At 57.5% G+C, this 24,782-nt stretch overlaps 2 protein-coding genes across 5 annotated transcripts in view; one reads left to right on the top strand and one right to left on the bottom strand.

The window, feature by feature from the left end:
- The window catches only part of KCNAB2 (potassium voltage-gated channel subfamily A regulatory beta subunit 2), a gene marked incomplete at both ends in the record, with an annotated part of 43,180 nt that extends 38,759 nt beyond the window's left edge, over positions 1–4,421 (top strand). For all 4 annotated transcript variants that reach the window (XM_082672944.1, XM_082672942.1, XM_082672945.1 and 1 more), the window contains 5 exons: positions 300–420; positions 693–787; positions 1,744–1,864; positions 2,207–2,295; positions 4,332–4,421. In XM_082672944.1, the coding sequence (XP_082529070.1) occupies positions 300–420; positions 693–787; positions 1,744–1,864; positions 2,207–2,295; positions 4,332–4,421 (516 nt within the window). The remainder of the gene's footprint in view (positions 1–299; positions 421–692; positions 788–1,743; positions 1,865–2,206; positions 2,296–4,331) is intronic.
- Positions 4,422–11,276: 6,855 nt separating this feature from the next.
- The window catches only part of CHD5 (chromodomain helicase DNA binding protein 5), a gene marked incomplete at its 5' end in the record, with an annotated part of 62,158 nt that continues 48,652 nt past the window's right edge, over positions 11,277–24,782 (bottom strand). Inside the window, 11 exons of the mRNA XM_082661761.1 lie at positions 11,277–11,286; positions 12,071–12,124; positions 12,230–12,344; positions 12,459–12,622; positions 13,774–13,969; positions 14,370–14,502; positions 16,125–16,233; positions 16,491–16,628; positions 17,204–17,293; positions 22,642–22,774; positions 23,019–23,098. Of these exons, the coding sequence (XP_082517887.1) occupies positions 12,117–12,124; positions 12,230–12,344; positions 12,459–12,622; positions 13,774–13,969; positions 14,370–14,502; positions 16,125–16,233; positions 16,491–16,628; positions 17,204–17,293; positions 22,642–22,774; positions 23,019–23,098 (1,166 nt within the window). The 3' untranslated portion in view covers positions 11,277–11,286; positions 12,071–12,116. The remainder of the gene's footprint in view (positions 11,287–12,070; positions 12,125–12,229; positions 12,345–12,458; positions 12,623–13,773; positions 13,970–14,369; positions 14,503–16,124; positions 16,234–16,490; positions 16,629–17,203; positions 17,294–22,641; positions 22,775–23,018; positions 23,099–24,782) is intronic.

Raw genomic sequence — 24,782 nt, 5'->3', positions numbered from 1 at the left:
CAGGGGGGTGAGCCCCTTACCCAAGGACACCCGGCCAGTAAGTGCCAGGACCCAAGCCTCACCACTGAGTTGTGCTTGCCCCCCAAATCCCTTCAGCCTTGGGATCCCACAACCCACTCACTTTTCTCCACTCGTGGAGGGGGGCCTAACAGGCTCCCAGGAAAGCTGAGAGGAGAGGGGAGGGGAAGGAGGGCCAGCCGTTCCTGATGATGGCTTTGTGTCTTCTCCCTGCTGCCCCGGAGGCCCCTCAGAACCGCTGACCGGCAGGGACCCTCCATGCCCCTCTTTGCTTTTCCCAGGAGGCCTACTCCGTTGCCCGGCAGTTCAACTTGATCCCGCCCATCTGCGAGCAGGCCGAGTACCACATGTTCCAACGCGAAAAGGTGGAAGTGCAGCTTCCCGAGCTCTTCCACAAGATAGGTGGGCTCCCCTGCCCGGCCCCGCCCTCGCGCCTGCCCTCCAGGCCCCGCCCCCGCCCCGCCCCGCCCCACCCTCTCCCTCGCTCCGCCTCCTCCCCAACCCTGCCGCAACCCCATCCCAGATCCCCTCGCCCCGCCCCTCGACCCTGCCCTGCCCCGCCCCTCGACCCTGCCCTGCCCCTCGACCCTGCCCTGCCCCGCCCCTTTCCCCTCGCCCCGCCCCTCCCCTCCTCGGGACCCTGGGTTTGACCTCGTCCGGCTTTCCTCTCCCAGGAGTGGGCGCCATGACCTGGTCCCCTCTGGCCTGTGGTATCGTGTCCGGAAAGTACGACAGTGGCATCCCGCCCTACTCGAGAGCCTCCTTGAAGGTGAAGAAGCGGCCGGTCTGGGGAAGGGGACAGGCAGGACGGGCATTTTGGAGGGGTGGGGCCTTTGGGCAGACACGTTGGTGCTGGGCGGGGCTTCCCTGGGCCACTGTCTGCGGGAAGGTTCGGAGCATGGGAACTTGGAGCCACAGCTGGCCTGACCCCATGTCTAGAAAGGCTGCCCACCTGTGGGACATCCCCCAGGTGAAGAAGCCCCTCGCTCCCCCGCCCTCCTGCCCTCCCCCCAGGTTCAGCAACCTGCTCTGGATCCGCATGTGCTCCCTGGGATGCCTCCTCCCCCTGTAGACACCCCGCACACTGTCTCTGGCCCATCCCTGAGACCTCTGGGCTGAGAGCTGCGGGGTTTCTTCAGTGTCACTCAGAGATGCCCCCCCGGGACAAGTCCCCCCCGGCCCACATACAGGCGCGCGCACACACGCACACACACGCACACACACACACACACACACACACCTCGGAGTGAGGACTCAGGAGGGTCTACAGGCTGCAGGGGTTGGGGGGTCAAGGAGCAGGGAGAGAAAGGCCTGCCCAGGCCGGGGCAGAGCCAGTACTGGAGACCAGAGCCCCAGATTCAAGAGCAGGATGGCCTGCCCCCCCACTCCTGCCCAGCCCCCAGCAAGCCTCCCTGGGGGCTCCCTGACCTTGCTGTGGGCACACCTCCTGGGCCGCCCAGCCTCCCAGGAGAAGGGAAGGTCGGCTTGTCCACCTCCTTGTCCAGGCTCAGGGGCCTGGCCTCAGCTCCCCGACAGCCCACAGGCTTCAGATGCAACGGTTCCCATCCTTCCAACTGCCCAGGTCTGGACCACAGCGGGACGTGGTTAGGCCGGGGCCGGGGGGGTGCCGCCGTGCCCCCAATCATCATTTTGTGCCATGCACACAGAGGTCCAGGTGACCCGCCCTCACCTGTGGGCTGTGCTGTGCCTCCACCCCACAACCAGGGCTACCAGTGGCTGAAGGACAAGATCCTGAGTGAGGAGGGCCGGCGCCAGCAGGCCAAGCTGAAGGAGCTGCAGGCCATCGCCGAGCGCCTGGGCTGCACCCTCCCCCAGCTGGCCATAGGTAAGAGGCTGGGGAGCAGGGTGGAGACCGGTGTCCCAGGGAGATGTCGGGAGTCCCTGAGTGCTCGGGCCACACCCCCTCCACCAGCCAGCTGTGGGTAACGGGCTCCCACATTCATGGGGAGAGGATGGGGGTAGGTCCCTGAGCACTTGGGCCATCTCTCCACTGGCGGCAGTTGGTGCCCGGGTCCCCCCAGCACTGCTGAGCCCCTGGTTTGCCATGCCGCTCCTGGGCACCCTCAGCCCCATGCCCAGGAGGCTGGCCTAGGCAGGGTCGGGGCAGAGCCAGAGAGGGCCCTGCCGTGGGTGGGCCTCCCTCACCTCTGGTCTTGCTGCCCCCCAGCCTGGTGCCTGAGGAACGAGGGGGTCAGCTCCGTGCTCCTGGGTGCTTCCAGCGCAGACCAGCTGATGGAGAATATTGGAGCAATACAGGTGAGTGGGGGGCCGCCAGCCTTGCAGGCCCTGGGCAGAGCTCAGGGTCTCAGCCAGTCACTTGTCCAGCACGTACTTATTGAGCACCTACTACATACCGGACACTGTTCAAGGCACCTGGGCTACAGCAGTGAACCACCAAAAAGCCTTGCTCTCGAAGAGCTGGGTTTCTAGCTGGAACAGACGGAAAACACTAAATGCGAGAAATAAGATAGAATATGTGTCGGAGGGTGATAAGGACTCTGGAAAAAGAAACCTGGAGCAAGGTCGGGGGTGTCCAGCAGGGGCGGGGCGGGGGGGAGCCGTGGACCCAGGTTGAAGGGGGCCGTAGGGTAGCCTTGTTGACAAAGTGACTTGTGAGCAAAGGCTTGAAGGATGAGGAGTGGGCAGTGCAGATACTCGGGGGAAGAACGCTCCAGGCTGATGTGAAGGCGCAGGGTGGGCACGAGCCCAGGACAGCAGTGAGGCCAGAAGGCCGGGAGCAGAGGGGCAGGGGCAGGAGATGAGCTCGGCGTGGGGGCAGACCCATGGGCCACCGCATGCCCTCTGAGGACTTCCGCAATGGTCCAGTGAGATGGGAGCAGAGGAGGGGCAGGGTCCAACTTAGATTTTAAAAGGCTCCCTCTCGCTCTTTGGCTGCTGAGTGGAGGAAAAAGTTTGGGGAGCAGAAGGGAAGCACGGAGATTGCTGGGAAGTGATGACCGTGTCGGGGCAAGGGATGGCCGTGGTGCAGACGGACAGCTGGTTGGATCATCTGGATGTTCTGGAAGATGGACCAACAGGACTGGCTGACAGACTGGATGTGAGGGTGCGGGATAGCAGGTCAGACAGCCCCTGGGGTTTGTCACCTGGAAGGGGGATGTTGCTGTTGGCTGAGGTCAAGACGGCTGGAAAAAGCAGTTTGGGGGTGTGGATTATCAGGTGTTCTGGTCCTGGAACCTGCATTTTATGCCGTCGCTGTCCTTCCATTTGAGGGGCAGAGCTTAGACCAGGGCAGGTTCCCTCTGCCCCAAACCTTCTGGAATACAGAAGCAGCATGGCCCCCATCTGCTTCAGGAGCTGCATGCAATGAGAGCAGGACAGTCTGGGGCCAGCGGGCGGCTGGAAGAATGTCCCCCTGTTACAGAACTCAGGTTCAGCTGCTCGTCGCTCAAGAATCCGAATACTGAGACTTCCCTGGAGGTCCAGCGGTTAGGACTCTGCCCTTCCACTGCAGGGGGCACGGGCTCTATCCCTGGTTGGGGAACTAAGATCCCACAAGCTGCATGGCACGGCCAAAAAAAAGAAAAATCCAATGCTGAGAGACAAGTGTTGGGTAAAAGGAAAGGTAGCTTTATTGAGGAAGCTGGTGATCCTGGGAGAAGGTGGACTCACGTCCCAAAGATCCAATTTCCCCGTGTTGATCAGGAGGCAAGAGCTTTTAAAGGGGAGTTTCAGGGGTGCTTTATGGGCGGAGGGAGGAGGCTATGTACAGAGCAGCACAGTTAGCTCTGATGGTCATCTTGAAATTGGTCATGTGGTCATCTGAGCAGGGCCACCTGATTGTTTTAAGTACAGTTAATCTTCAACTCCAGGGTCAGTTTGTTCCCATTTCCCTGAGGCCAGTTCTTGGAATTGTGCAGGATGTAGCTTGTTTCATGGCTACAGTCTGGTCATCATGCGGTTACTTTTTACACCTGGTGGGGTTTCAGTAGCTGCAAAACAGCTCAAAGGACATGGCTCAGAATATGACCTGTAGCCCTTGCGCAGGGACTAAAAGCCCTTGACTTTGTTTAATGGCTAAACCATTCTTATTTTGTCCCGTTTGACTGCTTTTCTTTGCTTTTTCATTTTCTCGTTTCTCCGATTAAATTTATTCTTGGGCTAAAGTTCTTATACAGATAAGAGGCAGGCGTACGTAGGATGTTGTGGGGTGGAGGGGTGGAGCTGTGCTCCAGGAAGGCCCCATAGGGCCCTGCTCCGTTACACCCCACCTCACCTGCAGGCCAGGCCAGTCTTGGTGGTAGATTCTGAATAGCTCCCATCTTTGCACACAGGTCCTTCCAAAACTGTCGTCTTCCATTATCCACGAGATCGATAGCATTTTGGGCAATAAACCCTACAGCAAAAAGGACTACAGATCCTAAGAAGCCCCCGGCCGTTTGCCTGGACGGTTTCCGTTTCCCTCCTAGCCTCTCTGTTAGCTCGCTTAAGCTATTTGAAGCCAAGTCAAGAGTGTGGTTTGCTTCAAAAACAAAACAACGCAGCAAGATGTCGCCGGGAAGAGACCGCAGAAGTCGCTGCCACACACCACCCGCTGCTTCGCAGGACCGCTGTCGGGTTCGTGTCGGGGAGTCGGCATTGATTAGAAGGCACTCGTGCGGTCCCACCCAAGCCTGCCGTCTCTGCTCCTCCTCCAGGAAACCACCATGTTTTCGCCCAGCCACGGGCCGTCTCAGAGACTCAAGTCCAGGCCAAGCCAAGACCAGCTGGGGCCTGGGGGCGGGCAGAGCCGGCCTCTCCTCTGCCGAGAACCCCACCCGGCATTGGGGAAGGGAAGAGGAAGCCGGGTCTGCCTCTTCCTGTGGCCCCTCGGCGGGGCCCTGGTCAGGGCAGGCCTCCCTCTGGGGTCTCCCTCATTCCCCCACTTGCCAAGGGCTCCGGGTACTTTCCTCGGGCCTGACCCCGGATTCTTCCCCCAGCCCCTTCTCCCAACCACCCGCCCCAGTGTGTCTCCGAGGGGCCTTCCGAGCTGCCCCTTGACCACCCCCACCCCCCGCCACCTTGCTGGCAGGGGCAGGGATCCAGGGAGATTCGCCCTGCAGTTTGGGACGCACAAAAAGTTGGGGGGCTCTGATTTCAAGCTCCTCGCCCCGCTGGCTTCCTCCCCGCAAACAATTGATGAGCCCCAGTGCCTGGGCTCCAGTCCAGGTCCCTCCAGGGCCCCACCTGCCCTCCCTCCCTGCCAGGCGCCCAGTCCTCCGCCCCTCTGTCCTCGCCCCAGAAGGCCCCGAGGTCACACGTGCTCAGCTGGACTGGCTGCTGACCACACACCAGGTAGCCAGCCTCTGCTGTGCCGGGGGGTGGTGGCCTTGGGGTCTGCAGAGAGCACGTGCTGGGACCCCTTCAACGAGGGAGAGTCCCTGGGGTTTTCTGTGCTGTGTGCCTGGGGCCTGGGGGCCAGCCAGCAGCAGCCCCCGCGGTCTAGGAAAAGACCCCGGGAGCCTCTCCGTGGAGCGGTGCCCCCTGCGAGGCCGCAGACCAGGTGGGTGGGGTGGGGTGCTCAGAGCTCGTTACCAGGGCAGCAGAGCCGCCCCCGGGACACCTCCACACAGCCCACGAAGACGGAGGGACGGCTGGGGTCGGTCATTCCTGTCCACACCAGCCCCCCCTCCCCCCAAGCCTGGAACAGACTGGGGACAGGGAGGGAGGGCGGGACATTCACAAGTGTCAGCCACTTTGTAGCCGGGCCTGGGGCTGCAGGGATGGAGGCGGGGAGGCGGGCCGGCCGCCAGGAGGCGCAGCCCCATAGTCCTGAGCGGCACCCAGCCTTTGCTGGCTGTGGTGGGTGGGAGTTGGGGGCCAGGCTCTGCAGACGCCCCAGCCCACCGAATACGGGCCCTCGTGCCCTTGGGCAGACATAGCCCATCCTGCTTTGCCCTTCAAAGAGGCCCCTCCCTGCCATTATTCTCAGAGGGGCCGCCGTCCAGTCCTGGCTGAGCCAAGGCCTAGGAAACTGGCTTTAAAAAAGCCACAGAAGTGGGGGGAGGGGGGACCTTCTTCCACTCCTGACCTTTGTGCTGGCCCTGGAGTCTGGAACATTCTCCCTCTTTGTAGACCAGGCCCCTGGGAGTCGTCTTCACCAAGTCCCCTGCACACTTCAGCCTGTGGGTGTGGGGAGGGGACAAGCCTGTCCCAGCAGAATCCACAGCCACTGCCCACCACCACACGGTGGGATGTGGCTCTGAGGGCAGGACACTGCAGTGGGGCGGCTTTCATCCCAGGCCCATCCAGGCAGGGACCAAGTGCTCTGGGCCAGGCAGTCCCAGCAGCTGGCCGTGCTCAGGGGCCAGGTTACCGGCCGCTCATTGGCGAGATGGCTGGGACCTCTCCACACTGCTGTCACCCTGCCCACCCACTGCTGGAAGAGGGACCAGGGCGTGCAGTCGGGGCCCTGCCACCCCCCCACCCCATGAGCCACACCTAGGAAGGCCGAGCCCGCTGGCTGCATGTTTTCCAGACGGAGGGAGACGAGGGCCCCCAGGGTTGAGCTCTACCAAGGTCTAAGTGCCCAGCGCAAAGACCCAAGCAGCTTCCCGGTCCTGGGGCACCATCCACGGCCTGGTTCTGTATCCCCGCTGCAAGTGGGTGTGGAGGGATGCCACCCTGCTTCCTGAGGGAGGGTCCCCCGACTTCGGGGGTGCTGGAGTGGGGCCCAAGGGCGGTCAGAGCCTGGAAACAGAAGAGCTGGGCCGAGGCAGGCCCTGGAGGGGCAGCCTGGGCCCCGCCTGGCACGGGTTTCAGACCAGCCAGCTGCACCCTACCTGCTTGAGGGGAAGCCCGCCAAGAGCCCCAGCTGCCAGCCAGCCTCTCACCCTCCCCTTGAAGCAGAGTTTTTGCCCCCAGGGGTCCACCTGGCAGTGCCCCACACGGGAAGAAGGCCCAGTCTGGGTCAGGGCAGGACCAGTCTTCCTTGCCAATGACACACAGAGCCCCCAGCATTTTTCACCCTGAATCTACGGCAAATTCGAGGTCCCGAGGACGAGACGGGGGCTTGCTCTGTCTTCTGTTCTCTCCAGTCATGTAAATAACGTGCTCCTTTTCTCTCCCCGCCTTTAATGACTGTGGCTCCTCAGCTAACTGCATCCCCTACACAGGCAGAGATGCCATATGCCTCGCACTTCCAAGTGACGCTCAGTGGAGACGCAGCGCGTATTTATGGAATGACAGAATAAAACCCCAGCCCGTCAGGGTCTGCGCCCCTCCTTTGCGGGGTCCTCGGGGTCAGGGCTGGGCCAAGGGCAGTGGGAGGGAGAGGAGGCCGCCCCCTGCGGAGGCCAGCCGACGGGGGCTGAGCAGAGGTTGGGAGAAAGGGGCCCTGGGGGGAGGCGAAGACTGGGCACCGAGACCCCTTCGCTCCCAAGTGATTCAGGGGTGGAAGTTGGTGGGAGGCTGCTGGACCCGCCTGCGGACAGAGGTCAGGGTCCAGGGAGGCCTGTGGGCTGTCTCCGGGGGCTCAGTGTTCCTCTGAGCAGTGCTGTTTCAGGGGGCAGGTGGGAGGGGCGGGCACCACCCCTGGACACCCCTTTTTGGGGCGCCCCCTTCCCAGCCAGCCTTTCAGCCTCACGGGGCCGTGTCTCCTCAGGTGGGAGGTGGCTTTAGATGACATCCCCCTCACATCCTTCCCCAGCCACCCCCATCCTAGATCAGTGAGAAGCTAGGAACACACTCTTTGATCCAATCCTTTCCCAAAGGATTTATTAAAACACAGAAAACCAAGACATACACAGAGTACAAAGTAAAGGGAACCAGGTCGGTTACACTCTTTGTCGAGCCTCCTACACATCCTCCCGAGGACCGGACAAGTGACTACACACAGGGGCTCAGCCTCCAGCTCCGGCTGCCTGGCTGGGACCGTCCCGACTCGCCCCAGCGCCCCGGCCCCTTCACCAGCTGGGGGCTCTACCAGGCAAGGGGCCGGCCCCTCTCAGCTGGGCCAGATGCCAGCCTGGGTGCAGGCGTCTGCTCCCTCGACCTCCCACGCACCGATGCCCAGGCAGGGGGGTGGGCCCCTCCCCTCAACCCCAGGCACGGAGGAGCCATGGGAGGCTCAGGCTCCCAGCTCAGTATCAGGGGTTCAGGACACACACACACCCAACGGGCCCTTTCTGGGTTATCGCACCTAAAAAAATACTTTGTTTAAAAAAAATCTGAAAACTAAGAAAAAAATCCCAAAACACAAGCCAATGACTTTGGGCTGATGCACCACAACTGTAAACTTCCAGAAATATAAAATGGGGCGAGAGCCAGCGTCCTCGACAGATAGTGGTCGGCACAGGTCAGCTGCAGGTACGGAGGGGGCACCCTGGACCGTGGCCGGGCCAAGACCTCAGCCCCCCGCCTCCCAGCTAAGCTCCTTCCTGCCACCCCACTCTGGGCACACTCCGGAGGTCCCCGAGCCTACCCTCTACACAATCCCCTCAGGCCCTCAGCATTCCTGGGACCCAACACCTGGCAGCAAGGGCTACAGGTGTCCCTGGGGCAAGACTCAGCCAGCCCCTGACCTGGCCCAGGGAGTCCCCAGAGGACCCTGGGAAGGGACGCCCAACCAGCAGGAGGGCAGGTGGCTGCACGGGTCGTGGTACCCGCAGAACAGGACCATGGTCTTCACTTGCAGAAAACAAAGGAGCTTCTGAAGGCGGCTTGCAGGGAGGGCCCCCTTGCACAGGGGGTCTCAGGATGTGCTTCCATGGTGGGCGTGTGCAAGGGGACCCCCGGACACAGTCAGTCCAGCCCAAACTCCCCTGGTCACCCAGGAGCCCAGCCAGCTACGCCTTCCGAGACTGTGGCCCCAAGATGGATCAACAGAAAGCCTACTCAGCACTGGTCTAAATGATAAGGTGGCTGGAAACGGAAGCGCGGGCACTTTCGGCTTCCGCTTGCACAGGATGACTCTCCTGCCCGCGGCAAAAACCAAACCCAGCCTGAAGATGCCGAGGACCGTGATGGCCAACGCCCCCTCCCCACCACTACGACTTTCGGCAGGAGATAACTTGATAAACCGAGAAGAAAACATTCCTAAGATCCTTTTTCCTCTCCAAAACCAGTCAGCCAGAAACCCACTCCCCAGCTGTCCGCAGCCCCCCTCCCAGGCCTCCCAGGTGCTGGTCTTGGAGAGCTGAGCCCTTCCTGGACCAGGCAGTGCCGGGGCCCAGGCCATCCGTGGGCGCCTGGCTCTGGCTGGTAGAGGAAAAGGGCAGAGGCCTGGGAAGGAGCAAAAACAGAAGGGCAGAGGGAAGCTTGCTGGGGAGCAAGGGCTGGCAGGGGAAGGACCCCCTGCCCTTGGAGTGAGGCAGTGGGGACAACACAGACCCCCGTCCTCTACCATGTGCCCCCTGACCTGACATTCAGGATGCATCCACTGTGTTCCCCACCAGGCCAGCCAGTCTGGCAGGCTGACTGCCTGCTTGAGAGGGCGGAGTCACAGGGCCCCGTGTCGGGGGCTCCTGGCGGTCACGCTGCCCATGACCTGAGCCGGAACCTCTGCGGGGGGGACGGGTCAGAGGACCACGTGTGTACACATGGCGCTGGACAAACCATAGGGGACAGGAATGACCCCACCCTTCCGGGAGGCGGGGTCAGCGGCTGTCACGTGTGTCCTGGACATCTGTGCCCCCACCCCCAATCCTCCACCCGCAGTGCCAGGGTTGGCCAGCCTGGAGATGGCAGGGGCCTTGGGGGTCCAGCCCTCTAGGGGTTCAGGGAGAGCCATTTACAGTTGAGGACATCTGGGCTCTGGGAGGGCTGGCCAATGGCCCTGTGTCCCCAAGACATCCCCAAATCCTCGCCCCAGTCCTGGCCAGGGAACAGAACCCCCCTGGTGCCTCCACGCCCAGGTCCAGCTTGTCTCTCTCAGACGGGATTCTGCACCCAGGGCTCCACGCCAGGAAGGCCCCTCCCTGCTCAAGGCTCGGAATTCCCTTCCAGGCTGGGCCACAGGGAACATGAGACACAGACAGGCCCAGGCCCTGGCCCCGTCCCTCCCTTCCTCCAAACTGGGGCCATCACAGCGCACCACCAGCTGCCTGAAGGAGGGTCAGGATTCCAGTGGGGCGTTACTGGCAGGAAACAAGGCAGGAAGCTGGGGGTGCTCCAGCTGGGAAGACTGCAGAGGCCACTGGGGCCAGTCCCCTGCCTCCAAGCTTTCCCCAAGCCTTCCGAGAACACAGCGAGGGCAGTCGTGGACCACCCCAGATGGCAAATGCCCAGATCAAGGCCTCTCCAGGGACAAGGAGAGAGGGAGGGATAAGTCCAGGCTCCAGCGTGTGGCCTGGTTTCTCCACATCTGCGGCCAGGAGATGGCACGGGGAGTGTGTGTGTACCTGGAGGTGGGGCTGACCGGCCTCCCAGGGCACAGGGCAGGACCAGGGGCTCCTGGGCCCCCCTCAGCGCTGCTGTGACCCTCCCCGCTGGAACGCTAGCCACACCCTGCTAGAGGGAGGGCACGCCCCTTCCCATGGAGGCCTGAGACAAAGGCTCCGGCAGCCCCCAGGCCAACACCTGCAGGCTCTGCCCTCCCCTTCCCTCCGGGGAACAAGTGACCGGCCACTCAGGGCAGGGGCCACAGACCCTCCGCTGGTGACGACGGAGTCCAGGGCCTGTGAGACAGGCTGGGCCAGGGACAGACACCTGTCCCACGGAGACAGCACATACTTGGTGGTCTCCAGCCTTGCAGGAAGCAGCCTGGCCTGACCTGGGCGTCAGCCAGGTCTCTAGCCTCGGGCCGGCCCGTTCCCCAGTCCTGACCCACCTGGCACCGGGGGGCCTCACGGGCAAGGGGCTGGAGCACGGTGCAGACGGGATTGGGGGATGGGGGCAGACTGAGGGCACCCAGAGCGGGCAGCTCGCCCTCCTCAGCCGGGCCGAGTCCGTGGGCGGCCTCTGGGCTCCCAGGAGCTTCCCTTCAGGTCTGGAACCCGTCGGCAGAGAGAGACATATGTGCTGCAAGTCAGACTCCTCCACACGTCACTCAACTTTTATCAAGACAAACTTGTTCAAGTCTTCAACAGGAAAGTGCAAAAGATGTACAAAGAAATGAAATCTCCTCTAGGAAGCCATCCTGGCAGAGGTGGCCGAGGGGTGCGTCCCGGGTGGCGCTTCTGGGCTCAGGCGGCCTTGTCCCCACGAGGTGGCATTTCTCCGTTTCCCTTTCTGTCCTCGGGTGGCGTGGCTCTAGAAAGGTGGCAGCTTTTCTCTCCTGCGGGGGTCGGGCAGGGGGCCCGGCAGGCGCGGCTGCAAGAGGCAGATCACGGGTCACACAGCTGGGTGCTCGGGTCCCCACGGGGGTGGCACCCAACACCCTAGACCACCCACTACGACCTGTCATGGCCAACTGACAGCAGGGGGTCCCCCAGCCCAGACCTCCCAGCCTCGGGCCACGACCACACTGGGGAGTGGAGGCGGCGGGGCCCCCAAGGAGCAGCCTGTCCGGAACAGCCCCGCCCCCGAGCCTCCGCACCGAAGCAGAGGTTCTGATGGGACACACAGCTTAGCGGGCGCTGTCAGCGGGGCAGAGGAGGCCACAGCGGACTGGTGGTTTCTCAGGACTAAAACCCTCTCCCAGCCGGTAACACTGAGCTGCACCCACGCTGAGCCACCCTCCTGGTCCTGGGCAGGGGTTGGGGGGAGGTGACGTCCCAAGGCGTCCACCACCCGGCAGGAAAGCGCAGGCAGAACAGTGGAGTCAGGGTTCCAGGCTGGGGGCACCGGCCCCTGACTCACCGCCGGGGTCACGCACGCACACCAACACACCGGCGCACAGACGCACGCGTGTACACAGAGGAGCACGCCCACGTGCACCCACCCTGCCATGTGCTGCCCCCCCAGGCTCCCGGGGAAGCGTCTGGAAGCCTAGGAAGACACACCGGCCCCAAGACGGTCCCCGAGCGTGGAGGGGCGAGGCCCCCGGGCCCCAGGGCCGTGAAGAAGCACAGGGACCAGGGCCCGTACTGGCCTGGCCTGACTCGCCAAGCCAAGGAGGGACAAGGGATGGCGCAGCCCCCACGAGCGGCCTCACCTCCACTGGAAACGAGCCCGGCAGCAGAGGGAAATCTCGGGGACGGCTAGATATCTGTGGCAAAGAGAGGAAAGCTCGGCTTGCCTGGGGAGGCGGGGGGCCGGCTGGGGCCCCGCGGGCGCCCCTGCCCATGCCGCCCGGAAGCAGACGGGCACCTACCGGTCACATAGGGCCCCAGGGGCATCTGGTTGTAGTTGACAATCCCTCCCGGTCCAGGACCCCGGAAGTTGGGCCCAAAGTTGTTGCTGTACATCTGGGAAGAGCCGAAAGCGCCCTGGAGGCAAGGACTCAGGTTTAAAGGTCCAAGTCCCGCGCCGGCCCGAGCCCCCACCCAGGGCGCCCAGGACGTGCGTGGGGGGCTGGGGCCGGGGCGCAGGCCGGCCCTGACCTGCTGAATGGTGGGGTCCCCGGCTCGGTTGGTCAGGCGGCTCAGGATGCTGCGCTCTGACATCTGGAGACGGGCAGCCACCGGGGGGATGCGGGACAGCATGGAGGGCAGGCGCGTCACATCCGCCTTCATGTCGCTCAGCAGCTCCTCCAGCTGGTTCAGGACTGGGGAGGGAAGGGGAGGCGCGGGGCGCGGCACCCAGGCGGGCACTTAGCTACCAGGCTGTGTCGCTGTTACTGCACCCGCGCAGCAGACACCAGGGGGCGCCCTTCACCCGGCCCTCCCAGCCAGCCAAGCAGCGCCCCGCCGGCTGCTGGACAAGAGCCCGGTTTCCCAACAGCTTCTCCCAGCCCGAGGGCTGCAGAGATGACAGCCAGGAACCCCGACGCAACGCTGGGCTTCCCTCTGGGCCCTCAGCCAGCCTCCTGGCTCCCGGGGAGGCCTGCAGCGCTGGCCACCGCAGGGGACCGGATCCTCGCCCAAGACAGAGCAGCCTCAGGAAACTTCTCCCAGGCAGCGGCGGGGCCGCAGAGTCCAGGGACCCTCACGTGAGCTTGGCTCACCCCCTCCCCCTAACCAGCCTGGGAACTTCCTCAGGATTTGGAGCACGAGGGTCAAAGATGTGAATCCCGGGAGACCCTGAGCAACTATTTCACCTCCCCCAGCACCGACATGAAAACGGGATGAGAAACCTCACCACTTAAAGATATTACAAGAATTAAAGAAAGAACGTATTTAAAGCATGTTGTCCTAAGTCGGGAGACTGGGAATGACACATACACACGACTACATAAAAAACAGATAACTAACAAGGACCTACTGTACAGCACAGGGAACTCTACTCTATACTCTATAATGACCTGTACGGAAAAAGGATCTAAAAGAGAGCGGACATGTGCATACGGATAACTGATTCACTTTGCTGTACACCTGAAACTAACACAACATTGTAAACCAACTATACTCCAATAAAAAAAAATTTTTTTTAATTTTAAAAAGGTCCTCTCCTCTTCCACTAAAATAAATAGATAAATCAATAAATAAACCATATTGTCAAGGCTCGATAAACGAGCTTGTACAACTTAATAGTCTTGTACGTCACCTACCCCCCGCCCAGGGCCTGCACGGCGCTGACCTTCCGAAAAAGGCTAGAAGAGCAAGGGCCTCGCTTTCCCCACAGGTAAGAGCAGAGGCTGGATGACAGCCTGTCCCATCTGATGTCCTGTCCCCAGCCCCACGCCCCCACTTGGGGGGCAGGAGCCGCTGGGCAGGAGCCAGGTAGGCGGGCCCCCCTCCCGGGAGCGGCCTCGCTCACCCTTGTGCAGGACGGCATTGGCAGGCTTGTTCCCGGCGAGGGACTCCTTGGACAGGTGCTGGTGGCTCTCGGCAAGGCACTCCACCTCGGCCAGGCGGGCATTGAGGGCCATGGCGGGGTGGTTGGGGTCCTGGGTCATGTTGAGGTACGCGGCCCTCCGGAGTTGCTCCTCGATGACCAGCGCCTGCTCCAGCAGCTGAGGGGGGGGGGGAGGGGAGGGACTGAGCCCTGGCCTGGCCCCCTCCGCCAGCACCCACCCCCGCATGCCAAGGCTCTGACGGAAAGCAGGGAAGAAGGACACACCCCCTCACCGGCTGTCCACCCTCTGGGCCACCCCTTAGAGCCTGCCCCAAGCTGAGTTCTCTGCACCCATCACCCAGGGCAGGGACACTCGCCCAGTGGGGCCTGGCCCAGAGCAAGGACCCAGCACCTGTTTGTTGATGGACTAAATGACTCCCTTTCCTGGACAGTCTGGCCAGCATCCGGATATACAGGGTGGGGGGCTGCTGCTTGCTCATTTCTTTGCCCCAGACCTTCCTGTAACCTGCCCTCTGGCAGCACCCCGCCCCCAGCCTCTGGCCCTGCCAAGGACTGACCTTGAACCTGCGCGCCAGGAACTTGTTCTTCATCTCCAGGTAGTTGCCCTTGTGGATCTCGGACTTGAAGGGCTCGTTGAGGATCATGTATCTCGGGTCGTTCTGGATGTCCTGCCAACGGGCATAGCCGTGCCTGGGTGGGGCACCGTTAAGGGCAAACCTGGCCATGGGGTGGGGGGCGGGAGACCAGCCTGGGGTTTGGCTCCCCGGCTTTGTGCTCTCCAAAGAGTCATTAACCTTGGCTGCAAGATAAGCACGTGGACGAGGATGACTTGACAATCAGTTGCCACTGACAGGGGCCCCCAGGAGGCCAATCGTGGCACCGAGGCTTCATCAGATAAACTCCTTCATCCCCAAAAGCCAGAGGATGGAAACATCTGAGTCCTGACCCCCAGCACCTGTGGCTGTGACCCTATTTGGAAACAGGGTATTTCCAGGTGTAATCAGATTAAGAAGGGGTCATCCCGGGAGAGAGTGGGCACTAATCCAGTGACTGATGTCCTTGTAAGAGGAGGAAATTTGGACACAGGACACCCAGGTAAGGAGGCCATGTGAGTGACAACAGAGGCAGAGACTGGAATGGTGGAGCTGTAAGCCCAGGGACGCCAAGGACTGACAGCCGCCACCAGGAGCTGGGGACAGACCAGGAAGGGGCCTCCGCCAGAGCCTTCAGAGGGAACCAAGAAACACAACGCAGTTTTCTTGCCCAAAGTCCCACAGTCAGTGAGGGGCAGAGTCAGGATTCAAACCCAGGCAGGCTGGCTGCAAGCATCTTAACCTCCACGACTGAGTCCACAGGCCAGATCCGGCCCACAGCCTGTTTTTGTAAATAAAGTTTTATTGGAACACGGCCACACCTGTTGGTTAACGTACTGTGGCTACTTCTGCTACCGTGGCAGACTGGAGGAGTCCTCTGCAAAGCCTGAAATAGCCACTCCCTGGCCCCTCCCAGGAAAGGTCTGCCGACCCCCAATCTACAGCTCTCCACCTCTCGTTATAATAACCAGCCCCACTCCAGGCCGTCATGAAGGCCGGCTTTGCTGGGCGGCTCCCCCCAGGTAGCTGTGTGGCCCTCTCCTCGTCTCTGGGAGGTCTGTACTCAATGTCGCCTTCTCTGACCTTCCCACATTACAGGCAACCCCCACCCACAAAGCTCCCTTTGCCCATCCTCCCTTTATCATGTTCCTTGAACCTCACTTTGCTAATTTATGCTGTTCGCCATCTACCCCCAGTAGGATGTGAGCTCCGGGGAGACTGAGATTTGGGGCTGTTTTGTTCATGGCTGCATCCTCCGTGCCTGGCACATGACACGTGATCAGTAAAGATGGAATTGAAGAATGAATGAATGAATGAAAGCCTTCCTAAATGGTGAAGCACCCTTCAGGTGTCATCAGTGGGAGGAGGTGAGGTCTGTATCAGGTAGGAATTAGGAGCATTGGTTGTGGAGTCAGATGGAAGGGCTGTGTGTCCCTGAGCAAGTCACTTGGCCTCTCTGAGCACCCGTTTCCTCCTCTGTGTAACGGGGATCGTAGTAGTGACCCTTTGGGAAGGCTGCTGTGAGGATGGAGTATTGAGTATAAAGGGACAAGCTACCGTTACGATCACGGTCACTGTCATCGTCACCAGGAAAGGGTCCCTGGCACCTGGTTAGGAGCACCAGCCCCTGACTCCTCACCCCACAAGCCCCACACGCCTCCCTGAGGTCCACAGATGAACAGACCACAGTCTTGCCCAGCCCGGCTTGGCCAAGGATACGTCACGATGCCCGCCAGCAGCCAGTAGTCATGGCGCCGGTGCCAGATGTCGTAGATTTTCCCCGAGGACACAGCAGCACGTTCCTCGTTCTGCCACAGTGTGTGTAGCTCTGGGAAGCCAGCCAAGGGAAGCAGAATGAGGTGCCCCCCAGCCCCCACAGAGGTGGGCCTAGGAAAGCCTCTACCATCTCCCCACCCCGAGAGGTTCAGTGTTCCAGTGTTACTAGGAAAGGTTATACTGCGGACTTCTGTCAACCATTCACACGTTAGTATAATATAGCCATCTGCCCAGACTCCTGGAACCCACCATCAGGAAGCCTGCGACACAAACAGGCACAGCTCTCTGCCCACGGCCCCACCCCAGTACCTGTGAAGCCCCCGTCTGCAATGTTGAACATGAACTTGAACTTCCCGATCTTGTCCTCCCTCTTCCCCTCCTCATCTTCCTCTTTGTCACCATTTTGCTGTGTTTCAATGGGCTCCTTCTCCTCGGCTTTGGTGTCATCTGTGGGAGGACAGACCCACCTTCATCTATCCATCCCAAAGGCAGTGCCCAGGGGCCGCTTTCCCCCAAGCACTGGGGACCCAAAGGCAAGCGGGAATCACATCTCCCCACCCGCAAGGGGCTCACTGCCCAAAGGGATTTGAAACAGACAAGCCAGCAGCCCCCTCTCTCCATCCTGAGCAGGGAGGGCTGCTCCAAGCCTGAGTGTCCCTCCACCAAGTCAGGACCACCTGGGGACGGGGGGAATGCAGGGGACTGTGAAAATGCAGCTTATGTTGAAGGAGGGCAGTGCCGCCTTGGGGCTCTGATCTGGGGACGACTGTTCCAGAACATTCCAGCACTTAGAAGGATACAGGCTGCCAGCTGAACCCCAAATGCTCTAGGCCAAACTCTATGATCAGCTCTCCTTCCTCCTGGCAGTGGCCGGGGCCACAGGAGGGGTCAGGAGAGAGGAGGTGGAGGGTCTGTCCCCTGAGGGGCTGGTGAGTCCAGGCTCCCACCCAGCAGCTCTGATCAGGGTCTGGGGCCAAGGGGACCAAGGGACACAGGACAGAGCACATGCAAGAGCCCCAAACCTGGCCTGAAATCACTGCCATCGCCTCTGCTGTGAGTCAAGCTCAGCTCCAACTTGTCCAGAATCTTCTCCTTCTCAGCAAGCACTTCTTCTGCAAGACAAAGTGTGTTCACAGGGTGGGTAGGGGTCCGGAAGGGCAGAGGAGACTCCGGGCTGGTGGCTTCCCAACACTGCTTCAGCCATGCACGGAATCCTCTCCATCATCTTACTCAGAAGTCCAGCAGGTGCCACCAGGGAGGGCTCTCTGGGAGGCAGGGTGGGGGCGGGACCTCACCCCACCCGCCCATCCCAGCAGCACCCTCCCCCCAAACTTCTCAAGGCACAGTCTCCGAACCCTCCCTACCACAATGACAACAAGAGGACTCAAAGTCCTGGCAACACGTCAGGCCTTCGTTAACACAAAACCCCTCTCACAGACACCCAGAAATGTCAGGTAATATCTATCACATGATAAAAACACACGGGTGCGCTCACAAGAAGAAGAGGAAATTGCCAGGTGCCATAAGTGAATGGAAACTCAAAGCGCGAGAAGCATATGCTGGGGGCCTGGGCAGAGGGTGACTGGACACCAGGAAGAGGCCTGGGGGGCCCCAGCTGGGTCTCAACGCCAGACAGGAAGGAAGAGGCCGCAAGCCCCAGAGATGCAGAGAACCGGAATTAAACCAGCGAACCAACACCCTCCAGCTGCTGTGCTCTCTGCAAAAGAGGGAAAGTCCCATCCGCCAGCTCACGGCCAAGCTGAGGAAGCCTGGCTCCCACATGGAATCTAGGGGGCAGAAAGCCCCCAGTGAGGGTCCAAACCCAACACCAAGGCATGCAGGCTGTGGAATCTGAACTGTGCCATAAACACTGGGCCCAGACCAGCCAGCTCACTAGCGAGACTACTAGGCCCTGGGCTTCATGGAAACAGAAGGGGAGACATTTCCGGCTACCCAGGAATGACATGGGTTCTCACGGATAAACCAATCTCTGATGAAGATGCACCCAAATGAAACTCAGAAAACGATACCCACAGCCAGACAGATAAAAAAAGGAAGAGAATCCATAAGAAAAGACAAATCAAAAAAAAAAAAGGAAGTAGAAAAAGCCAGATAAAACTTCTAGAAATGAAACACATAATCGCTAACATTTCAGACATCTCCTTGCAGATTTCTAAGACGTCCTCATGACTTCCTGGCCCTGGAGAACAAGCCTTGTACATAGTCGTCAGGACTGTGAATGTGAGGGATTCTACTCCCCCGAGAAGGTCATGCGATGAGGCACAGGTGATCTTCAAAGAGGGAGATTATCCAGGTGGGCCTGACCTCATCACACCAGCCCTTTAAAAGCAGAGTTTTCTCTGAATGGTCACAGAAAAGGATGTCAGAGATCTGAAGCCTGAGGGGGACTGGTGCACCGTTGCTGGCTTGAAGATGGAGTGAGCCCCGTGGCAAGCAACGTGGGCAGCTTCTAGGTGCTAAGAATGGCCCCCCAGCTGAGAGCCAGCAAAGGAGGCCTCAGTCCTCCAACCCCAAGGAGCTGAAGTCGGCCAACAGCAAGAATGAGCTTGGAAGCAGATTTTCCCCCAAGCCTTCAGATGAGAACTCGGCTCAGCCAATGCCTTGACCTCAGTCTTGCAAGCCCCTTGGCAGGGAACCCCGCCACACCACCCCACACTTCTGACCCAGGCAACTGTGAGCCAATACACGGGTGTTGCTTCATGCTGCTAAATTGGTAATCATTTGTTTTGCAACCATAGAAAATACAAATGAAGAGCTGTACAAAAGAAAGTAGGAACTGAAGCTAGATCTGAGGATGACTCAAAAAGCCTTGCAGAGAAACAGGAAACAAAAAAGTAAAAGATGTGAAAGACACGTCCGCCTCCCTCTTTCACAAACCTTGTCCCTGCTTTCTTTTCTTCATTGCATTTGGAGTCTGTTATTGAACAAGACCTACTTGTGCTCATTGCTGATCACCTGGGTCCCCCAGTAGAATAAAAATTCCATGTGAAGGCCCTGGCTTTGGTTCACTGTCTGTGCCCCCAGAGCCTAGGCCAGCCCCCAACACACAGCAGGCCTTCAGTATGTATTGGTTGGGTGAATGGATGAATTGATGAGTAAGAGCAATGCCAGGAGAAAATAAACATAATGGGAGGAAAGATAACGTTCAGCGAAGGAGTGACTGAGAATCCACTGATAACCGACAGAAGACACAACACTCAGCTTTAAGAATCACAGTCAGTAAAAAAAAAAAAAAAAGAATCACAGTCAGTCATAAGCAGGATAAATAAAAATTCCATTGTTGTGAAATTGCACATGACCAAAGACGGAGTATCTTACAAATGGTCTTTCTGTGTTAGGAAAGATAGAGAAGGCAGGTTTCCTACAAAGGAGCAGCAGTTACCCTGAGAGCAGCCTTCTCAGCACAATAGAAGCCAGAATACAAAAGAAATAACATCTTCAAGTGCTGAGGGAAAACCCCTATCCCACCTCGAATTCTGCTATTATTCAAGAAAAATACAATAAGGTGTAAAGGAAAAATAACACATAATGAGAGAATTTGCCATCCACAGAAATTTGCTGAAAGCACCATTGAAAGGTGTATTTTGGGAAGGAGGACACTGAACAAAGCAACAACGAACAAACAAGCAAACACAAAACTTTTAGAAAGAAGCAACAGCACATGGACGATGAAAAGGGAGTGCGTCAGAGCTAAAGTTGCCTACAGTCCTTATAGCATTCAGGAGGTGACATGTTAAAAGTTTAAGAGTACAAGATAGAATTGACTGTAAACCTCCCAAATAAGTTGACGGGAAAAGGGGAAAATAGAAAATGTGATCAATCCAAGAGAGGTCAGGAGAAAAAAAGAAGAAAAAGCAAGGGTGATATAAAGCACAAAATAATAGTAGAAATTCATCCAAATACCTAGCTATTACAATAAATGTAACGAGATTAAATTTGCCAGCTAAAAGGTAGAGATTCTATGATTAGATTTAAAACAACAAATCCCACCATATACTGTTTACAAAAGATATACCTAAAACTTAATTATACAGATAGATTAAAAATTAAGAAATGGAAGAAAATACTTGCAAATCACCATATCTGATGTGGAACATGTGTTATAAAGAACTCATAACTCAATAATAAAAGACAAATAACCCAATTAAAAAATGGACAAAAGGGGGCTTCCCTGGTGGCGCAGTGGTTGGGAGTCCACCTGCCAATGCAGGGGACGCGGGTTCGTGCCCCGGTCCGGGAGGATCCCACATGCCGCAGAGCGGCTAGGCCCATGAGCCATGGCCACTGAACCTGCGCGTCCAGAGCATGTGCTCCACAACAGGAGAGGCCACAACAGTGAGAGGCCCGCGTACCGCAAAAAAAAAAAAAAAAAAGGACAAAAGGATCTGAAAACACATTTCTCCAGCAAAAATGTACAAATGGCCAATAACACTTGAAAAGATACTCAACATCTTTACACAGAAGGGAAATACAAATCAAAACCACTTGAGCTATGACTCTTCACCCACTGGGATGGCTATAATCAAAAAGTGAGATAATAACAAGTGTTGGCCAGGATGTGGAGAAATTGGAAAACTGTACACTGCTGGTGGGAATGTAAAGTGGTGCAGCCACTGTAGCAAACAATCTGGCAGTTCCTCAAAATATTAGAGTTACCATACAATCCAACAATTCCACTCCTTTGTATATACCCAAGAGAATTGAAATCTATGTCCACACAAATACCTATATACAAATGTTCAGAGCAGCATTATTCATAATAGCCAAAAGGCAAAATAACCCAACTGATGTTGGGTTAGTCCATCAACTAATGAATGGGAAAATAAAATATGGTCTATCCACAGTGTAGAATGTTATTCAGCAAAAAGGAACAAAGTTCCAATACATGGTACAAAACTGATGAACCTTGAAAACACTGTGCTTAGTGAAAGAAGTCACACATAAAAAGGCATATATTTTATGATTCCATTTATATGAAATGTCCAGAGCAGGCAAATCCAAAGAGACAGAAAGTAAATTAGTGATTGCCACAGGCCGTGGGGAGGAGAAAATGGGCTAACGGGCATAGGGTTTCTTTCTGGAATGATGAAAATGTTCTACAATTAATTGTGCTGATGACTCTACAACACTGTGAATATATAAAAACTACTGAATTAAGTGGGTGAACTGTGTGGAATGTGAATTGTATCACAATAAAGTTTTTATTTATACTTATAAGTAAAAGGATAGGAAAAAATACACCAAGTATGGGAATCCCCTGGTGGTTCAGGGGTTAGGACTCTGCGCTTCCACTGCAGGGGGCCCAGGTTCAATCCCTGGTCAGGGAACTAAGATCCCACATGCTGCACAGCATGGCAAAAAAGAAAGAAAAAAATAATAATACACCAAGTGTATACTAAACAAAAATGAGCTCAATCCAAATCAGCCTAAATGAACCTTAAAGCAAAAAGGATCAGGAGGGATAAGAAGGTTATTACATAATAAACAGAAACACTTCACCAGAAAATTATAAAAAATCTGAACCAATATGCACCTAACAACCCAATCCCAAACTATACGAAACAAAATCTGGCCTTACGAGAACAAAGAATAACCCACACTCACAGTGAGAGATTTTAACACAAGTCTCTCAGACGTGACTGATCAAAGCAAACCAAAAATAAGTAAGGATATAAAAAAATCTGAACAACATAATGACCTAATGCATATATTTAGAACCTTACACCCAGCAATGAAAGGACAAACATTCTTTTCAAGCACACATAAGCATTTACAAGATCTGACCACATTAAACCAGAAAGCAGGTTTCAACAGTATCATATAAAAACAATATTATACAGACTCATGTGTTCAGACCACGAGGCCACTGATTCAGAAATAACTAATAAAAAGATGTAGCCCGGGTTTCCCTGGTGGCGCAGTGGTTAAGAATCCGCCTGCCAATGCAGGGGACATGGGTTCGAGCCCTGGTCTGGGAAGATCCCACATGCCGCCGAGCAACAAAGCCCGTGCGCCACAACTACTGAGGCTGCGCTCTAGAGCCTGCGAGCCACAACTACTGAGCCCGCGCACCCTAGAGGCCATGCTCCACAACAAGAGAAGCCACCGCAATGAGAAGCCCACGCACTGCAACGAAGAGCAGCCCCCACTCGTCGCAATTAGAGAAAGCCCGCACGCAGCAACAAAGACTCAACGCAGCCAAAATTAAATAAAAAAAAAAAAAGATGTAGCCGAATAACCCCCAAACTGTACAACAGGAAAAGTTAAAGCCCACGTGTAGAGAACTGAGCCCCTGGCTCTCCCCTCACCCTGGGACCTATGGTGCTAGGACAGAGCGATGCGCAGTCCGCCACCCAGCCACGGAGAGACGGGGTAGAGCGCGGCCTGGCTGCCCTTCTCTGGCCCAGGCCTGACACTGCACCGGGGTGGAAGCCCGCACCTTTCAGCAGCTGCTCTGGGGAGGGCTGGGCCTTCTCCATCTCCTCCGGTCGATCCTCTCGGGCCCTCTCCTTGCCATCCGAGCTCTCATGCTTGTCCTCACCCTCCGCTCTGTCCAGGGCAGTTGGCAGGGCCTAGGGAGGACAGACTCGGGAGCTGCGGGGCCTGGAGCCTCAACAGGAGTGGAGGCAGGGAAGGCGTGCTGGGCTCGGAATGCACTCTCCCGGCTCCCACTGCGTGCTCCCAACCCGCTCCCCAGACACAGAGGCTCGAACTTGGAACCAGGAGGCCCGAGTGACAGCTGCCTGGGCAAGGCCTGAGAAGGTCCCCAGAGCCACCCCCATCCCACAGGGGCCCAGACACCTGCATCTTCCGTACCTGGATTTCTGGGGGCTTCTTTGGCTTCTGCGCCCCCAGCTCCTTCTCTTCCAAGTAGCCCAGCTGGGCTTCCATTTTGTCTGAAAGATCAAGGGAGACGGGGTGAGACAGGTGAGCTGGGGCAGGGAGGGGGAGAAGGGCAGAAAATGGGGCATCAGAGAGGATCCTGGGCCCGGCACCTGCAGAAGGACAGGTGAACCAGGTCAGCGAGAGCACCCAGGCCAGGCCTGCAACGTGAGGAGCCTTGGAGGACCCTGGGCCCAATGAGGCCAAAGCCAGGGGCCGACAGGACGGAGCTACATGCGGCGGGGGGGGGTGCCTCCCATCTGGAAGCCGGGAAGCGAGGTAGGTGGCGGCCCAGCCTAGGAGCCAGGACGGCTGGGTGTGGTCCCGGCCTTCAGGCTGCTTGACTGGCCACGTGCCTCCCCCACGCTGAGTCAGTTCTTGATCCTGCAAAGGGCCAGTGACCCACGTGCTCTGAGTAGCCCTGGGAGGTGGTCACTACCTCGCAGGGTAAGGGACTTGCCCACAGGCACACTGGGCCAGGAAGTAAACTAGGCATGTCTAGTAAACTAGAGGGCACTTGTGCCCAGAAGCAGGATGTCCTCAGAGGCACTGAGCCTCTCGGGGCCTCACCTGTCACCTGGGATAGGCAGGACGCCCCCGGCCTGAGGGGTCTGACTGAGGGAAGAAGATGCTTTGCCCAGATAAACACACGAATCACCAAAAAGGCAAATGACCCATTAAAGAAGGACAAAGGATCTGAAATGACATTTCTCCAAAGAAGATGCACAAATGGCCCAGAAGCACATGAAAAGATTCTCAACATCTTCAGCCATCAAAGATGCAAATCAAAAGAGAAATGCAAATCAAAACCACAACGAGGGGCTTCCCTGGTGGCTTCCCTGGTGGCGCAGTGGTTGAGAATCCTCTTGCCAATGCAGGGGACACGGGTTTGAGCCCTGGTCCGGGAAGATCCCACATGCCGCAGAGCCACTAAGCCCGTGCACCACAACTACTGAGCCCACGTGCCACAACTACTGAAGCCCGTGCATCTAGAGCCCGTGCTCTGCAACAAGAGAAGCCACCGCAATGGGAAGCCCGCGCACTGCAACAAACAGCAGCCCCCTCTCTTCACAACCAGAGGAAGCCCGCGCGCAGCAACGAAGACCCAAAGCAGCCAAAAATAAATAAATAAATAAATAATTTATATTAAAAAAAAAATCCCACAACGAAACGCCCCTTCACACCCACTAGGATGGCTGTAAGCAAAAAATCAGACAAGTGCTGGTGAGGATGTAGAGAAACTGGAACCTCACACGTGGCTGGTGGGAATGAAAAATGGTGTGATTGCTGTGAAAAAGCTTGGCAGTTCCTCAAAATGCTATACCACGTGACCCGGTGATTCCATTGCTAGCTATACGCCCAAGAGGAATGAAGACACTTGTTTTCAGTTGAACACAAAAGTTCAAAGCAATGTTACTCACAATATTATCCACAATAGCCAAAAGGTAGAAACAACCCAAAATCCATCCGCTGATGAGTGGATACACAAAATGTGGTGGATTCCAAACAATGGAACAGTATTCGGCCACAGAAAGAAATGAAGTGCTGATACCCGACAACATGGATGAACTTGGAAAATATTACGCTAGTGAAAGAAGCCGGGCACAAAAGGCCACACAGTGTATAATCTCATTTACGTGAAATGTCCAGAACAAGCAAACCCGTAGAGACGGAAAGTAGATTAGTGGTTGCCGAGGA

This window comes from Grampus griseus (genome assembly GCF_964374135.1).
Source record: "Grampus griseus genome assembly, chromosome: 1".
NCBI lineage: Eukaryota > Metazoa > Chordata > Mammalia > Artiodactyla > Delphinidae > Grampus > Grampus griseus.
Note: the sequence above shows the minus strand (reverse complement) of the source record. Positions and strands in the feature narration are given on the sequence as shown.